Genomic DNA, 18,321 nt, shown 5'->3' on the forward strand with positions numbered 1-18,321 from the left:
AACTTAAAAAAGCTAGCTACATGCTATAAGGGCATGAATAGAACTATAAATTTTTAAAAAAAGGTATAAATAAAAATATAAAAGCTTTTTAAAGTAATATTTAAAATTATTATAATAAAAAATTTTAATTATATTTAATATATTTTTATTATAAATCTTTAAGTATTTTTTATTAAAATTAACTAAAAACTTTTTATTAGTTTTATAAAACTTATTTATAAGGAAGAAAATAGCCTAGTATAAGTTATTAAGTAAATATTTATAAATACTTTATTAAAAGCTTTACTTATATTTTTTAGCATGCTTGTTAAACCTTTTTAATATTATTATATATTTTCATAAGCTTATACTAGTAAGCAGGTATTATAAAATATTAATATTATGATATATATAAATAAAAATAAAATTATATTTATTATTATTAGCGTGGTAGCAAACACAAGCCAAGCTAAAATCTCAAAAAAAATATTTATAATAAAGCCTATAATAATTTTTTTTAAAAAAATATTACTAGTTTATTATTATTATTAAAAATTTATTAATTATTTTTATTTTTGATTTTTTTATTATCGCGAAAAATTACCTTTATATAATAAAAATATATTTAAAAGCTATTAGCTATTTATACCAACAGCTATTTAAAAAAATAAAAAAAAACTTACCTTAATCAAAAAAATAAAAATAGTAGAAGTAAAAGTAAGAAAAAGTAAAAATAAAAAAGTAATTATAAAAGGCATAATATTACTAGTATTATTATTATTACTATTTCAAATATTTTTATTTAAAATACTGAATAAACTAGCGCTAAGAAAATTATTATTACTTATTAAAAAAAATATACTATAAAAGATATTATTAGGGTTTAATATTTTAAAATAATTATATTAATTAAAAAAAAAGCTTACTTATAGCAGCACGGTAAAAAATAAAAAATAATAATAAAATAAGTTATATATTTTAATGAATTTAAGTTAGTATACTTTAATACTAATATACTATTATTTAAATACCTTTAAATAGGCTATTATAGGTAAAAAATATTTATTATGAAACTTTAGTTTTATATATAAACATGGGATATTAAAAAAATGTTTAAAAATTTTAAAATAAAAAAATATTATTTATAGTTAATTATAGTATAAACCTTAATTCTTTTATATTTATTAAATATAAGGCGGCGTTAAAAAAAGGGTAGTTTTATTTAATTATTATTAAAAAAATAAAATAAAAAATCAATGAAAAGCAAAACAAAGTTATATAAGCTAGTTATATAATAAAAGTGGTTTAAAATGAAAATTTTTTAAAAAACTAGACTAAGGGCAAACTAATAAAAAAGTTATTTTAAAGTTAAGTACTATTTTAAATATAAATAAATAGTAAAATATTTTAAATAAAGTATTAAATATTATTTAAGGTTCTAAACTAAAAATAATAAATAATAAAAATAGTAACAATAAAAAGTTTATTATATTATAATATAATAATAAGTTAATATAATAAATTATTAATTTATTATTTACCTAAGATGGCTTAGCGCTAAATTATAAATAATTTATTTATTTTTAAAAAAAAAAATAATTAGGGTTAATATTAATTTAGGTTATATTATTAAGTAATACCTAAGGTACCTAGGTTATGCTATTATAAAATATTAATTTTACTTATATTGCATGCCTTAAGTATTTCTTTAATTTAATAAACCTTATTATTATAAATTATTATATAAAACTTAATATAATATTAGCTTTAACCAGGGACCTTAGCTTACAAACCTTAAGTTTTAAATATTATTTAAGTAATAAATTAAAGGCATGCCTTACACTTGATTACCCTAATATTTAAAAAGTAATTATAAAAGGTATAAATATAAAAATATTTAAATATTACTTACTTTTTAAATAAAAATTATTTAAAAAATTATTTAAAGGCTAAAAGCCTTTAGGCAAGACCTATATAAAAGAATTAAAGGCTATAATATATATAATTTTTGAGTAATCCTTTTAGTTAAATTTATTAAGGTTTTAAATACTTTATTTTTATTAGTTAAATCACTTTACCAAGCTTTATTATTATTAGTAAAAAGTATCTAGTTGCTAGGGCGCCCTTACAAATATATCTTAATAATTAAAATCTTTAAATAAATTTTAAGGTATTTTATTAAATATTATTAGGTCTTTTTTTACTAGGCTTTATTTAGGCCTTAAATTTCTATTATAATATTTAATTTTTATAGTATTTCTAACCAGGATTTTAAAATTTTTATTAACCTATTTTTAAAAGCACCTAGCTTGAAGCTAGCTTGTATTTTAGTTTTCAATAATAATTAATTATTTTTAAAATTCCTATAATAAGAATAAATATTTTAATATATTTAAAAATTCAAAGCTAAGTTAACTTTATTTAAGTAATAAATAAAATATTCAGAAAATAAGCAGGGTAATAAACGTTTATTATAACAACATAAGTTTTAATTTTTCATAAGATTACTTTATTTATACAGGTGTTATATAATTTAATTTAAATAAAAATATAAATAAATACCCCTTAATATGTTTTTAACTTTTTATAATATAAAAAAACAAGCTAAATAGGCCGAGGTTATTTTTGAATTATATAATATAGTAATAAATATAATAAAGAATAAAAAAAAGTGGATTATAATATTAAATTATAATAATAAAACTTAATACTCAATAGCTTTACTACTTTATGAACGCTTTAAAGATATTAAGCAAGGTGTAAATAATAAATCAAATAATATTAAAAATAATACCAATGTTGCCTAGGTGTTAATAATACCAAGGGTAATATAAATAGTAATATAAATAATACTAAAGATGCTGCCCAGCGGACAATAAGGTGGATAATAAGATAAATAATAATAATGCTAAAAATAATACTAAAAATCATATAGCCATCCAAGAGGATAATATAAAGGATAACATAAAAAATAAATAATAATAAAAGATTAATATAGGTAGGTAGTGGTGTATTTTACTAGTTTATAAACTTATATAATAATTACTAGTACTAACTTGCCTGTGTTAATATAGTAGGTTTTTAAAGTATTGTATAATTTCATTTTAATATATTATGCTATGCCTACTTTTGTTGGTTTCTTTTTACTACTAATTATAGTTTTAATAAAAATAGTAAGTTAACTTTATAATGAAATTTATTTTAAAAAGCTTTTATATATCTATGAATTATAAAAATGTGTTCCTAACTTATTTTTTTTATTAAAATATATATACTTAATACTATTCTAATATTTAATAGGTTATCCCTACTTTATTTTTTAAATTAAATACCTTATAATATAAAAATTCTTTTTATTTATTTTACGTTATAACACTCGTTATCCCTACTTTATGTAGGGTGAATTAATATAATTAAACTTACCTTTATCTATTGAGGTTATAAGACTACTTTATAATATAAGTTCATATAAATAATAAATAATTCTACTATATTATCTAACCCTTTTATAACCTTAGCTACCTTACATATTATAATCTTAATAATTTTTACTAGCCTTTAAATATATACCATAATTAAAAAAAATAACTTATAAAATAAATAAGAATATTTCAAGGTATTAAAAACATATACTGAAATTATATAAAAAGCCAATTTTATTAAGGTTTAACTACTTTGATATCTATAAGTATATAAACTTAGTACATGGTAATATAATAGTAATTTAATAATATATTAACTTATCTTTTTAATATTACATAAAATACCTTTTAAAAATACAAGCTTGTGTTTGAAAAGAATGTTTTATAATATTTAAACTTAATATATAATATATATTATTAAATAGTAATTTTAATTAACTACCTGTAGGATAGTAATCTTGAAAAGTTTCTATTAATAATATTAAGGGTTTTTTTAAAAATTATATTAGTAGCTTTTGACGTAGTATCAACTTAATAAAGTAGGATTAACTTGGGTAGTAGCCCGCGGGCCTTTTATATTTTAAATTCTTATTTACATTAAATATTAATATTTACACTAAATATTAATATTACTATTAGTATTAATATTAGTATTAATATTAGTATTAAATTAGTATTAAATTAGTATTAAATTAGTATTAAATTAGTATTAATATTAGGATTAAATGAGTATTTTTATTTATATTTATGTTTATAATAAAAATTTTTAACTTATATTATTAGCCTAGGCAGTAAATAATCCTATATTAAAATTATTAAAGTAACTTATTAAGTATTACCTTTGTAGTATATAATTTTTTAGCTAATTATATATTATTAACAATAATTATATTATATCAATATTAATTTATATTATATATAATATATAAATACTAGTACTATATATTATACTTTTAGTAACAGGTTTAACAGGCAGTAATAAGTTAACCTAAATTTAAATTTTATTTATAAATACATAACCTAGCAAACCTAAATGAATTATAATTAAATTATATTTACCTAGTAATTTATAATAATAATAATAATATATTTTTATTATAAATATAATATAACTATTTTTTATAAAAATTTACAATTAATAAATATTTTTATTTTACTTTACTAAAGTATATATTATAAAATACTTTATATAACTAAAGTTAATATACTAGATCTAACCTGGCGCAACTATATCCCAGGAACAGCCAACGGCGGGATGGTTGTTTCATTGCGGCGTTTTAGTTATGATGGAGCGGGACTCCTGTGTAGTAATACTGCTCTTAATTTCAAAAAGTGCTCATTTAATTATATAATAATTGTGTTCTTTTTGCTGTCTCCGAAATCCATGAGAGTTGAATGCCGGCATTGGCAATTCATAATATCTGTGCCTGGTAAGTGGTCCCATCGGCCGAAGCGAGGGTTCCTTTATTGATTATGGATATCTAGTACAACAAATATGGATAGCTAGTAGAACAAAGGCAATATAAAAACGCTATGTATATCTTATTTATAGACCAGATCCGCAGTACCTACATGGCACCATGGAGAAGACGGAAAAGGTAATACCGGATACAAACTGCATGAAAGCCACCAAGAACAAACTTTGTGTACAGCCTACTCCTAGCTACCTAACTTCATCCTGCTCGGTGAACGAAAAGAGGTTGCTCTAGCATATTGAGGTATTCGTCGATGTCCTGTAGCCCGTAGTTTAGAGGTTTAGTGGGTCAGCCACAGAGTGATGAGATTAACGGATCAACTATAGTTTCCAAGGATAAAGCAGTCCAAACAGCAATATGTCGACGAAATGGCAAGGTAGTGAAGCTTGAACCTGAGGAAGATAAAGCTTGGCCAATGGCCTTGCTATGGAGCTTTAAATACAAGAAAATAAGACTCAGCCCAAACCCATCCTGAACTGGCAATGTTGAATTGCCAGCGCGAACGGTTTTACATAGATGCTTGCCGTTGAGGGCAACCCACCAACTTCAAACAGCAAGATCTCAACAACAAGGTCCTCAGAATAAGGTTATGCTGGCTGCAAAGGGCATACAAGACACCGAAAGAAGAAAGAACGACTGCGTGTACCGCGTACTCCCAGCAGAGGCATACATTCCAACCGCGAGTTTCGCTACGCCTGCTCAGGGTCGCGCGTAATCCTCAGTTCCAAAGTCACAATAACACCAGCGCTCCGAGCATCACCCTGGAGATAATTGGGACCGTCTTCGACTCCGGGGTTAAGCCACCACTCTGGGCCGTAGGTAATGGAACGCCCGTCCTGCTCGCGACTGGTGAACCAGACAAGGTCGCGGTAGGAATCGCCTTCTGGGCCGGGGACCTGCAACCAGATATCCATTGTGAGTCTAGGTCCACAAATACACAGGCACAGCAAGGGAGGAATCAGAGACAAACCCCGCGCAAAGCCGCCCACCCCTCACGCAGATCGCACTCATCGGGAGTGCCAACCACCGTATGGGGTGCACCGGGGACGACGATCAGGGTGTTCCTGCGAAACCCCTGACTTATCAGACACCCGTTCCTCTCGACCATGAAGGTGGAACAGGGCGTGTCGGGCGAATCAGGTGTAGTCAGCCATCCGTCTTGAGTGACACAGCGATCACCGCTGTAGATGCGTCCGGTCGAGCCGTATGGGAGTTCGATTGTGCCGTCCGGGGCTTGGGCGAGGCACATGGGAGCCAGGGAGGCGGCGAGAATAATGGGGAGGAGGGAGGGACGCATGGTTGCAGTAGCTGAAGCCTGGTTTTCAGTGTGAAGAGTCAATGGGTTTCCAACAAAAGCGTTGCGATTAATGAGATTGTTCTGAGTTATGTGCCGGGTGCGTCCAGCGTCTGCTTTATAGCCATTAAAATTGCTACCATAGTATGCTATGTAAGCGCGGAGCTCGGAGCAACTTTCCCAAGAGTCGTTGACTTTACAGCTGCTGACCCGAGCCATCCGACTGGAAGTGAGAGGTTCGGAGGCCATGAATAGGGCCTGTCTGACGCCATGGATCTACGTGGGTGGAAGGAAATAAGTGCGTACTGCGATCGAAAGTCAGCATCACCCACGCGTAGTCACACAAAAGCAATGTGAAGTTATTGAAATGTGACGATGTGAGCGCAGGCTTACTGACCACTAATCTTCCAATTCGGGTCCAATGGTCTCTGCGTTGTGTTCCCCACGGGGCTGGAACAATCTTATTACAATTCCTGCCCTAAAATTGTCCATATGGCGCATTGGGATCCAACGTGAATGATCTTCATAGTGCACACTACCCTGTTTACTGGCCTTGCCATGGCCTAGTCCAAGCACCTCCGCAGTGGGAACTTGATTGGAGGCTTTATAGGCCTTCCATGAGCTGATATCCATATGCCAATACGGAGTCCGGCTCGACTTTTCGGACTAGTATTGGATATCCATTGCGGAACCTACCCACGTCTGGCAGGGTTACTGCACTAAACCCTCGGAACTTTATTGATGCTGATCGAGTCCCGGAATCGTAAGTACCAAGTGATGATTGGATATCACACCTCACTGCACCGGACACTTGGAACTCTATTCATGCGGATTGAATCCCAGTACCGTGTAGCAAGAGACTATTGGATAGATATCACACAGGCGCGCTCTGACCTAACATCACCGTTTCCCTTAATCATCACGCAAAAAACATGCGAGTATTATGATTGGGCTGACAGGTGTAACCAGTGCAGCTATGAATTGTGACTGGATGCAAAGGTGTTTTACCTAGCTTGGTTCATGCATACCTGCTCTCCTCGCTAGGGGATTTGAGCTCCCTGGGTAAAGCTTCAATCCGCTTAGGGCTTGTCCACTGTACCATCAGAGCCAGGGTAACCTTGCCCTCATTGCGCACGAGAGAGATATTCCCCACCACGGCAATTGTCAACAAAAAGCCTCCAAGGCAAGACGATGATCGTCATCTTTGAAAATGGGAATGTGAGTACTGGAAACTGTTGGAGTGTAGTATACTGCTTGCCCTATTATAGCCCTTGCCTATTAGCTTCGTTAGCTATACTAAGTATAGCTTTATTATTATGGCCTAGCTAAATATAATTTTTAAGCTTTTATTTTTAAAAAATTATATACCCCAGGTAGCTTTTTTTATTAAAATATTATATTTATTTATATATAATTACTCCAGGTAGCTTTTTTTATTAGAATATTATATTTATTTATATATAATTACTTTTTTCATTACTACCTTTTTTTAAAATTTATTTTCCTTAAATATTTATTAAATTAAAAATATTTTTATATAATATTAAGATTTTTAATTACTTAATATAAATTTTTTAATTACTTACTTTATATAACTTTTATACTATTTTTATATATTAAGGCTATATAAAAATTTATTTATAATATAGTTAATATCATTATAATTACTTTTAACTTTTATAAAGTTTTTATATAATTTAATAATTAAAAAAACTATTATTTATAACGCGAATTTTTTAAAATTATAATTTATTTTAAACTACCTTATTTTTAGCTTATTATTATTATAAAAGTTTTTTTTATAAGTATTTACTAGAGCAAGCTATTATTATTATTAAATATATTAATAAAAATAACATGGCTTAGGATTAAGTTACTAAGCTTATTATTAAAAATTAAATAGGTATTTAAACTTTTTAAAATATTAAGATAAAAGCAAATTAAAAGCATTAAATATAATATAATTATTTTTTATTATTATTTTTATAATTAATACTTTATATATAATATATAAACTAAATTTTTAGCCTTTAAAGTACTACCTAAGCCTTTTATTACTTATAAAAGCTATATAACTTATCTAGCACTAATTTTTTTTTAAAAAGCTAGTAAATACTTAATATAATAAAATATATAAATTAATAACTAAAAATTTTTTTTATAAAGTTTAAAAATATTATTACTAAGCTAGTAATTACACAGACCCTTAATTAATAAGCTATATAATATTTTTTTACTATAATAATTTTTGATTTATATAATATATAGCCCTTTATTACTTAGCTATATGTAATATTTTATTAAAATATTAATAATGTTTATTTATTTTTCCTATAATTAAATATAAATATTTAAAATTATTTAATATATTACTAACACGACTAGCCACCCTAGTTATAATAACTTTATTTTTATTAAAAATTATAGTATTATATGGTATATATATTACTAGTTATATAATAATTATTTTTTTTTACTTATGTTAAAAATTTAGTAAATACCTAGTTATAAAATAAAGGTAATTTTAAAAATACTAGTACTAGCGCCTGTTAAGGCCGTGATAGTAAATCTAAATATTATAAAAAAAGGTAAAAAAGGCCATGGCGCCTTTATTTTTATAAATATTATATAAATAAAAAATATTACTACTAGTGCTTCATAATAATTAGCTTAAGGATTAACTTAAGGTTTTTTATTGGTATTTTTGCTTAATACTTTACAGGCCTTTTTAAAAGCTAATATTATTAGTATTAAGTTTAACTTTATATATATAAACTTTATATTTATATAATTACTAGATTTTAACACTAATAAGCTAAATTTTTATATTAAATTAACTTATGCAAATATTAAACTAGTTATTAATAATAGTTAAATACTTAACTTTAATACCTTTTATTATATAATATACTTTAAGCATAATTTTATATTATTTAAATACGCCAGAGTTCTAGTTAAAATAACTAATAATAATAAGTTTTCTATTAAAGGCTGTAGTAATATTATACTAGGTATTATTAATAAATTTAGTATAAAGTAAATTAAAAAATTTTTATTAAAAAATATTTACTACACGCCTAGCTTAGCTTATAATTTAGTATTAATTAAATAACTTATAAATAAAAATATTCATATAATATTTAATATTAATATTATTATTAAACTTACCTAGTATAAACTCCTAGTTATATACACTACCTTACTTAAATCTTATTGTTATTTTTATTTAAATATTAATACTTTTTTTAAAATAATTACCGTGCTTGTAAATACCTTTATACTTAATTAAAATATAATTTTACTTAAGGGTTTAATAATAGCCTAGGTAAAGGTTTTTAATAAAATAATTTTTATATATTTAGCTTATTAACAAGCTACGCACGGATTTAAAAAAAATAGGGATTTTTTTAAATATATTATTAACCTTAAATTATATAAAGGCCTGCTGGTTAAATAGTACAAGCCATGTATTATTAATAAAAAAATAACACTTTTTTAATAAGGTAAAATTTAACTAGGAATTTTAGCCGCTAGCTAAAAAATATTATATATATAAATATTTACAGGCCTATATTAATACGCGGGTAAATAAGCACCTTATACTTTATTATATTTATTGATAAAGCCTTTTAGTTTTACTAGGTATTTATTATAAAAAAAAATTAAAAAGATTTTTTAACTTTAAAATTAGCTATATATATAGCTAAAGTTAAAAATAAGGCATATTTATTATAATAACATTTTAAAATACTAACCACTTAAGTTATACTATAAAAATTATAATATTATTTTTAATCTAGTACCAAGATATTACTAACACTAGATTTAATTATTAAAGTAAAAAATTATTATATTATTAAACTAGTTATATCTATTATAATAAAAAACTAACTTTTTGAATTTTTTAAAATTACCTAGTTCTTGCTATTATTTATATTTATAACTATTTTTATTATAAAATTATTAGTAAAATACCTTATAAAGCACTTTATAATATATAACTTAATATTTTTTACCAGCGCGCGCTAAAATATAAATATTTTTATTTTATTTTTAAAAAAATATATAAAATAAAAATTAATTTTTATATAACCAAGCGCTATTTTATTAAATATTTTAAAAGTTTATATAAAGTTTATAATTTTAAATTAAAGTAAGTTATTACTACCTATAATATTATTTTTAAAAAGTTTTAAGTACTTCCCTCCCGCTACCTATTAATAAATATAATTTTAATACTTTTTACCTTATTACTAATAAAGTAAATAAACAAAACTATATTTTTAAAAGTAAAAATATACACCCCCTAGCTTTAAAATATTATTAAATTCTTAAAAAAATATTTTTACTTTTTATAACCTTATTTTTTCACCTTTTAAAATAAATATAAAATAGGAAGAACTATTTTAAAAAACCTTTTTAATAATTTTACTTATAACCCGGAGTGGCTCTAAAAATACTAACTAATTAATATTTTTTTAATACCTGTACTAAACTTTTTAGTTTAAAAGTTATATAATATAAAGTTTTAATATTATCCTACTTTAAACCCCCCCTCCTTCCTAAAAGGGAAATTTAAAAATAATTAATAAAAATTATAATAGCTTAGTAAGACACACCCGCGCCTTAGGGGCTAATACTTAGCACTTTTTACTTTTAAAAAATAAGATATACCACTGAAATTATTTAAAAAAGCTAAGTTAAATTATCAAAAAGTACTTTAAGTTAATAAGCATAAATAAACTTTTTTTATATATAATTTTAACCTTTTTTTAAATTATTTTATATAATTACTTGTGAATAATAAGCTTGCCCTTAATAACTTTATTAATAATATTATTTTTATATTAAACTTTAGCAAACTAAATAAATAAAACTTTGCTTTTAAAACCCTAAATAATACTAGTTATAAGCTAAAAATATATATAAATATAGTTTTTTATTTAAAGGTAAATAAATAATATATAGCTCTTTATAAAAAGCTTAATAATTATTTTTTAATAATATATAGCGTGTTTTTAATTACTAAAAATAAATAAGTATTTTAAAATTAAATATAATAGTACCTATAAAGCTTGCCTAATTATTAAGGGCTTTTACTAAATTATTAGCTATAATTATAAAATTTTTAATATATATATAGTTATTACTAAATTAATATTATTTAAACTTTTTAGTATACTAGCTGCCTTTTATAGCTAGGTACTATATTTTTTTAATATTATTACTACTTTTTTATATATAAATCTTTTTAAAAATTTTTTTATTAAACTACTTAAAGGTAATAAAATTAGTAGTAAATATAGCTTGCTTTTAAAGACCTTATATAACCTAAAGTAATTACTAAAAAAGTAGTATAAAATACTTACTAGCCTTTTTATTTTACTTAAATTTACTAAAATATATATAATCTATTTAGTCTTTACCTGCGGCCAGGTATTTATTCTTTTTTATATAAATAATATTATGCTTTCTTTTATTTATAAATAATATTATAAAGGTTATTAAGGTGTTTAAAAATATTTTTAAAGTTATTAATAATAAAGTACTAACTTATTTTATTAATATTAATATTTAATATATAAATAATAGTATTTATTTTTTTTTAAAAATACTATATTAAAAATATTTTAACGTAATTTAGCTTTAAAAACTATAAAAACTTTATAACTTTGTATAATTTTAAAATTATATTATAAAAGTTTAATAGCAAGGCCTTAATAAAAAAGATTTTTATACTAAAAATAAATTAATACTTTTATTTAAATTTTTATTAATACACGCCTGAATATTTTTTTACTATTATACTTTTATTTTATTATATAATAAACTTTTTAAAAAAATTATATTATAGCCCTAACATGTGTTTATTATTTTTTTAAAATAATAAAAAATCTTATAATTTTTATTAATATAAAAGTAAAAATTTTATTAAATATTATAATATTAATTAAGCTAGTGCTTATATTAATAACTATACCTTTATTTTTAAATATATTTTTAAAATAACTAATAAGCTAATTAGCTAGTTTTTTTTTTAAAAAAATTAGCTATAGTTTTTTATTAATAAAGTTAAAATATATTTTTTAAGTAATTATAACTTAAAAACTTTTATAACTTTAATTATTTTTTATTAAACTTAATATCTCGTGCCTTACTCTTATATAAATACTTTTTATTAAATTAATACTTATTTATATAAATAATTAAGGCGTGATTACCTTATTAAAAAATTTAAAGTTTTATACTTATATAAAATATATAATAATTAAATATTATTTTATTTATAAAAAAATAGCTACTAGTAATATTAAATTTATTTATATTATTATTAAAAAATAAGTTATTAATAACCTTACCAAGACCCTTAAGTAGGTTTAATATTTTTATTTTATTAAATAACTTAGTATAAAACACTTTAATAAAAAAGGTAATTTTTAAATAGCTTTATTATTTTTTATTTTAATTTTTATTTTACTTATATATAATAATAGCCTACTATAATACCTTATTTATTTTTTATTACTTTATATTTTATTATTTACTTTTTATTTAAAAAAATATATTTAACTTTATTTTTTTAGTAGGGCTTATAACAAAAGGGGTATTAAAATATAATATATTACTTGCCTTATTATAGCCCTTACTTATTAGCTTAGTTAGTCACACTAAGTATAGCTTCACTATCGTGGCCTAGCTAGATACAATCTCTAAGCTTTTATCTCCAAGAGAAACATGCTAATATCAAAGCTAGGACAGAACAGAAGCATGGCCAAGACAAAGCATCTCATTCTAACGTTTATCATACCGCACACAGCCAAGTCCCTGTGCTAATTCCGATGTCCAATGTTCAGGATTTCATACCCAACAGCATCTGCTGCCGTGGATCGTATCCTTGTCCCCCACTCCGCCGGTAATCTGCCCGAACATTCCATCAGATTGGTGCTTCTGCACCTCATCGCTCGTGCATACCTACGCATATGTGTGTCCATATACCGCCCACTGATTTTGCTCTAAATGTTGCTTATGAGTTGCCCAATCTATTTACTTCGAAACACACACAATACCACCTATCAGGATGCCGTCAACAGGGCCTAGTGAAGATACAACTCCCAACGGTGGACGTCGAGCGCCAGGGTAACCCGCTACCGCGTCACCATGCAAAGCCCATGACACTCGGACCGTCTCCTGCATTGCGGCATTTGGCCTCGTCATCTCAGCGCAGTGGGGGTCGAGCATTGGGAATGTGTTCGCCTACACAGTGTTCAGCGTTTGGTGCGTGCATTGCGCGAGCCTGAAAGAGGACATGAGCCGACGCTTTCTAATATGATGGAGAGTAATTCTAGACTGTCTACGGCGCCCGTCTCACCCCTGCCTTCGGCGTCGCGCCGGCATATGGCGGGTCCGATACAGCCGAGTACGACAACGCCGTCGGCTTCTTTATGATCATATTGAAAGTCTTTGTGTTCACATTCCTGATTGCCTCGCTGCCGAGTAACATTGCGTATATAATGGTCTTTCTCTTTGTGGATCTGGGCTTCTTGACTGTGGCTACAAGCTACTTCGCTGAAGCTGACGGACATGCGGGGTCAGCTGTGGCGCTGCAGAAAGCTGGGGGTGCTTTCTGTTTCGTTGCGGGTCTGATCGGGTGGTATATCGGCTTCCATCTACTACTGCAAGATTCGCTCCTGGATCTACCGCTGGGCGATACGAGCCGATTCTTTGGCAACAGGAATAAGGAGACGGGCATATGACCTGCGAAGGGGGGCAAGTGATGACGAGGAGCTCATCCATGGCACTACTATAGTCTTGGGCACTGGGAACAGGGGTGATCGCAAAGGTGACTTCCTGCGTATCTCCAGCTGGATAAGGATAGTGGCTAAGGGAAGGTGGTTGCGGACACCTTGTCTAGGGGCAGCAACTCGGGGTCTGCAGGGTCTCACAGATCTATCCCTCGCCTCATCACGCTCACCTACTGGTCGATCTGCACCGCTTACCTTACGGCGTGATAGGCCATGTTTGAACGCCGTGAGATAGCCTTGAATTGTGCATGGCACATAAGCACTACTTCAGCACTGCGTAATCTTGGAAGCTCAACATGCTTGCCACATAAGCCAGGGGTGATTCTGCCGTCGACGAGATAACTAGTTTCTAGCAGACCACCCTTCCCTGAGCTAGTCGGTGACATCTATGCAACTGATAGAGCTGTCACTTTGGGCATAGTGCGGCATCACCTTTATGGAGATAGGGTAATCTTTAGCGGGGCCCCCGGGGAACCCCTGCATGGGTGATGCAATTGTGCAACCTGTTCCTTCAAGCCGGGGTACGTCTGACGGGGGTCACGAGATGTTGGTGATTGGTTCATTGCTTTTTATGATGACCTGCGGAAGCCCATGAACAACAGAGTAGATTACTTTTTAGATCAGATCATGGGTAAGCACTTACGAGGTCAGATCGAGTCACACGGCCTGATCTGATGTGGCTCCTGTAGTTGGCAAGGGTCATGAGGCCCATGAAAAGTGCTTTTTCCCAGGCCGCCGCCCCGGAGTCAAGATATAAAGTGGCGAGACCTCAGTGGGTATGACAGCCAGTTGTTTCCCACAGATCCTTGATTCCACATTGGTTACCTAGATAGCACCATCCCCAACCACGCCGGTTGATACACCCAGCCCCCAGCGACAGGAGCACCAAACCTGAACAACCTCGCGATGCTCTTCACACGCCCTTATTTGGCCGGAATCCTGACCCTATGCGCTCTATCGAAAGCCCAGACTTGGTCCCAATGGACCGCGCTCCCACTCGGCATCTTCGGGCAGGTTCGTGGCCAGACCAGCGACTCGAGCGGAATTGAATACTGCCTGCTTGCCGACGGCAGGTTCAGTATCAATCTTATCCCGGTGGCGGGCAGTCTCGTCTGCACGCCCGTTGACACCCCTGCTGTCGGAATGATCTCACGCATCATACCTGATCTACTGCCAAACGACCTTGCCGTCCGCCCCTCAAGCAGCGGATCTAATGCGTACGAGATTTTCCTTAGCAACCAGTTTGATCCGTCTGTGCAGCAGTGGAGGGGCATTCGCGCTGTAAGTACCCTACCTAGTGCATACCGGACGGGACCTGCAGAACAAAGGCTAACCCTAAGGCACTGGCTACAGGATGACGGAAGCAATACATACCAGCAGCTTGCGGTGTTCAATACCGAGAACCTGGACGAGGAAGCGGCGCCGGTTTATGGACCTGTCTGGTACATGCCTCTGGGACTAGGCGGGCGCGTCTATGCTTATGATAATGACCCTGGGGATATTCCGGGGATGAGACAACTTAGTCTGACATTTAGGGAGCTGCAACTTCCAGGTATTGATATTTGATTTGTTGAGGGCTTTGTGTGTGCTGTGTTTGGTATTGTGTTTGCATGAATGGATGGTTCCTGGGTTCCTTCACTTAAACTTGTACCTAGGTGTAGGAAGCTGAAGGCCCATATTGATGTCTGATTATGCAATGTTATCTTGTTTAATGCCAGTTATTACTGCTATTATCCCTTGTGCCATGCCACAGATTGAAATTGTGCAGGGATTGGGTGACAAAATTAACATTGACATCCAAAAGCATAAGCAAGCCCATCATTCACAGAAATGCATGCGTACTTCCCAGTATTGCTGAACCTACATGTTAAGTGCTTTTTTCGTCAGGACGCCGCCCCTGTCAATCTATATAGGAGAGCAACATCCCACTTGCAGGGCCCTCCACCGTTTCTCCGAAATCCTACCTACCGTCACCGGCATCTGCGCATATTATCCACCTGCCACTCAGCCACAACAGTACCAAGTCTAAACACTATAATCATGCATCCCACCCACCTAACCGCTGTCCTGACTCTATTCACCCTAGCAAGCGCACAGAGCCCCTCCCCCCGTTTCATCGCTCTCCCAGCCGACCTGGACGGGCAGATCACCGCCACCGTCAGCTCCGACTCCAGCGGAAACACCTACTGCCTTATCGGCAACGCCTCGCTCATCTCACCGACCGCAACCAACGGGCCCGTCTGCGAGGAGCTATACACCGCGGACGGCGGACTTTTCGAGCTCCGCCCCAACCCTGGTGGTGATGAAGACGAACGCGAGTTCCTCACCGTCGAGGCCTCAGCAGGCGGATCTGCTCTGTACGAGCTTGTCTTCAACAACCGCGCAGATGGACTGCAGTGGAGAGGCGTACGTGTGGTGGGTACCATTGTGTATATCGCACGGCAAGGAACACGCTAACGCGAAGGCATGGACTAGGATGAGCAAAGCAACACGTACCGCGAGCTTGCGCTGTTCGATGCCCGGCAGAGTGGGAACGCGCAGCCGGTTTATGGACCTGCCTGGTCCACGAGGCTGGATGGGAGCGACGGCGGGCGCGTCTATGCTTTCAATGAGGATATCTCGGGGGCTAGCCGAGTTACTCTGACGTTTACGGCGGAGGAAGTTGAGTAGATGGCGAAGGGGATTGGAGGTTGCGATGGTTGGTTCGTTGGGAGCTTTAATGGATGTATCGCGTGCTACCTTGGCCGATGTTCTCTGACACCTGTGTAGGAATTCAATGTTGGAACGCATACATCCATACCCCAGTGGTATCTATCCGAGGATGGACCGGAGGTGGTCTTTGTTTCAAGGTCTGGAAGTATTACATGAAATATCTGTTTTCTCTCTGCCTGTGAGATCATGTTTGATGTCGTTCAGTTATAGGAGAGGCTGGGCGCTTATACAATTGCTCAGGGTCAGCGGAAGCCATGGTACCATATATAATGGTCTTGATTGTCTCCTGTAGCAAGGAAAACCTTACTTCTATTCCTTGGAGGATACGGAAATCATCGCTGGTTTAACGTCCTTGACGTAACATTACCTTGTTTATAAGAATCCATACGGACAGGAGTCCAAGCCCCTGTGCTTTTAGCCGCAGTGCGGGTGACATTGTCATTGCGCCTAGGTACCTGGGTTTCATATCTCGGTTGTGCTCATCCGTGAAGCTGATTCGGTGGGCTTCTGTGCAACATGCTCCATCTATAGTCATACAGCGCTCAGACAGTACCGGTCTTTTGAGAGTCCAAGAGCAGGCAGAACAGCAACCAGCCGCTCATTTCGTCCTCAAGATCAACGTGATCTCATATCACAGCCGGCGTGGATGTTGAACAGAATAATGGCCTGCTTGATTGGCAGCTTTAATGGACAAACGGCCAGTACGGAGTGGAGAACACTTGCCTGACTGGCAAGATTGACCTGGCTAGACTGCTGACATCTTGATCAAGCACAATAATACGACCTCATCACCGGGCAGACTCTCATCCCCAAACCCGCGCACGCAACAACGACACCCACCCGACTCATCCACACCTACAACACCCACGGCACAAACCGCGCCGTCCGCGCATGATACCCCTCCCACTCCGCCCCAAACGCATCCCGTAGCATCCGCTCCTCACTCGGGACGCGTACAAAAACAACCCAGAACACAAACACTTCAACAAACGCCTTGTTCGCATACACGAATACCCATATGCAGGACCACAGTTTGGTGCCAGACCAGCAAGCAAACACGCCGTCCGTGCGAAGAACCAGCCTGCTGAACCCAGCCAGCGCGAGGATCCCGCCTGTATAACCGGGGTGCTGGATGTAGGCGTATACGCCGGACGTGATTAGGCGCGAGGGCCGCGCGACGGCGAAGGTGAAGTTCTGTGACAGGTGGGCGAAGGAGAGGAGGCGGAGGGTGCCGCCGAGGACTGTGAGGGTGAGGAGGATTGTTGAGCGTGGCGACCAGGTGAAGAGGGAGGGGTTCAGGGTGTTTTGCGCTGGGCAGACGGATGCGTGGGGTTGAGGAGGGAGGAGAGGGAGGAGGGCGTGGATGGTGCCGAGGAGGAGGAAGAGGGTGCCTTGGTAGGCGATTAGACGGGTGAACTGTGGTATGTTAGCTGTGGTTCTGATCATCCGAGCTTTATCCCTGTCTGCGGACGGGAATATGAAGCTGGAGGCGTACCTTGGTGCGGGTGAAGGGGTCCGCATTTGATTGTTTCGCCGCACTGGGATTCGGGTTGGGCGGTTGCTGGCAGCGGTAGGTGAGGTATGAGGCGAGGAGGACGCCGGCAGAGAAGAGTGTTTGGGGAATGTCTGGAGACATT

At 32.3% G+C, this 18,321-nt stretch overlaps 3 protein-coding genes across 3 annotated transcripts; 1 reads left to right on the forward strand and 2 right to left on the reverse strand.

The window, feature by feature from the left end:
- Window positions 1-5,565: 5,565 nt before the first annotated feature.
- On the reverse strand, window positions 5,566-6,173 carry DSM5745_03653 (uncharacterized protein; the record flags this gene model as incomplete). Its single annotated transcript, XM_026745669.1, has 2 exons — window positions 5,566-5,797; window positions 5,884-6,173. The coding sequence occupies 2 exons, from the start codon at window positions 6,171-6,173 to the stop codon at window positions 5,566-5,568; spliced, it is 522 nt and encodes a 173-aa protein (XP_026606535.1).
- An 8,705-nt stretch (window positions 6,174-14,878) lies between these two features.
- Window positions 14,879-16,642, forward strand: DSM5745_03654 (uncharacterized protein; the record flags this gene model as incomplete). The annotated part of the gene is made up of 4 exons (XM_026745670.1): window positions 14,879-15,253; window positions 15,326-15,524; window positions 16,059-16,378; window positions 16,448-16,642. The coding sequence occupies 4 exons, from the start codon at window positions 14,879-14,881 to the stop codon at window positions 16,640-16,642; spliced, it is 1,089 nt and encodes a 362-aa protein (XP_026606536.1).
- An 897-nt stretch (window positions 16,643-17,539) lies between these two features.
- DSM5745_03655 (methyltransferase family protein) lies at window positions 17,540-18,320 on the reverse strand (the record flags this gene model as incomplete). Its single annotated transcript, XM_026745671.1, has 2 exons — window positions 17,540-18,100; window positions 18,180-18,320. The coding sequence occupies 2 exons, from the start codon at window positions 18,318-18,320 to the stop codon at window positions 17,540-17,542; spliced, it is 702 nt and encodes a 233-aa protein (XP_026606537.1).
- Window position 18,321: the final 1 nt, after the last annotated feature.

Source organism: Aspergillus mulundensis, assembly GCF_003369625.1.
Source record: "Aspergillus mulundensis strain DSM 5745 chromosome Unknown scaffold_2, whole genome shotgun sequence".
In the NCBI taxonomy this organism is placed as follows: domain Eukaryota; kingdom Fungi; phylum Ascomycota; class Eurotiomycetes; order Eurotiales; family Aspergillaceae; genus Aspergillus; species Aspergillus mulundensis.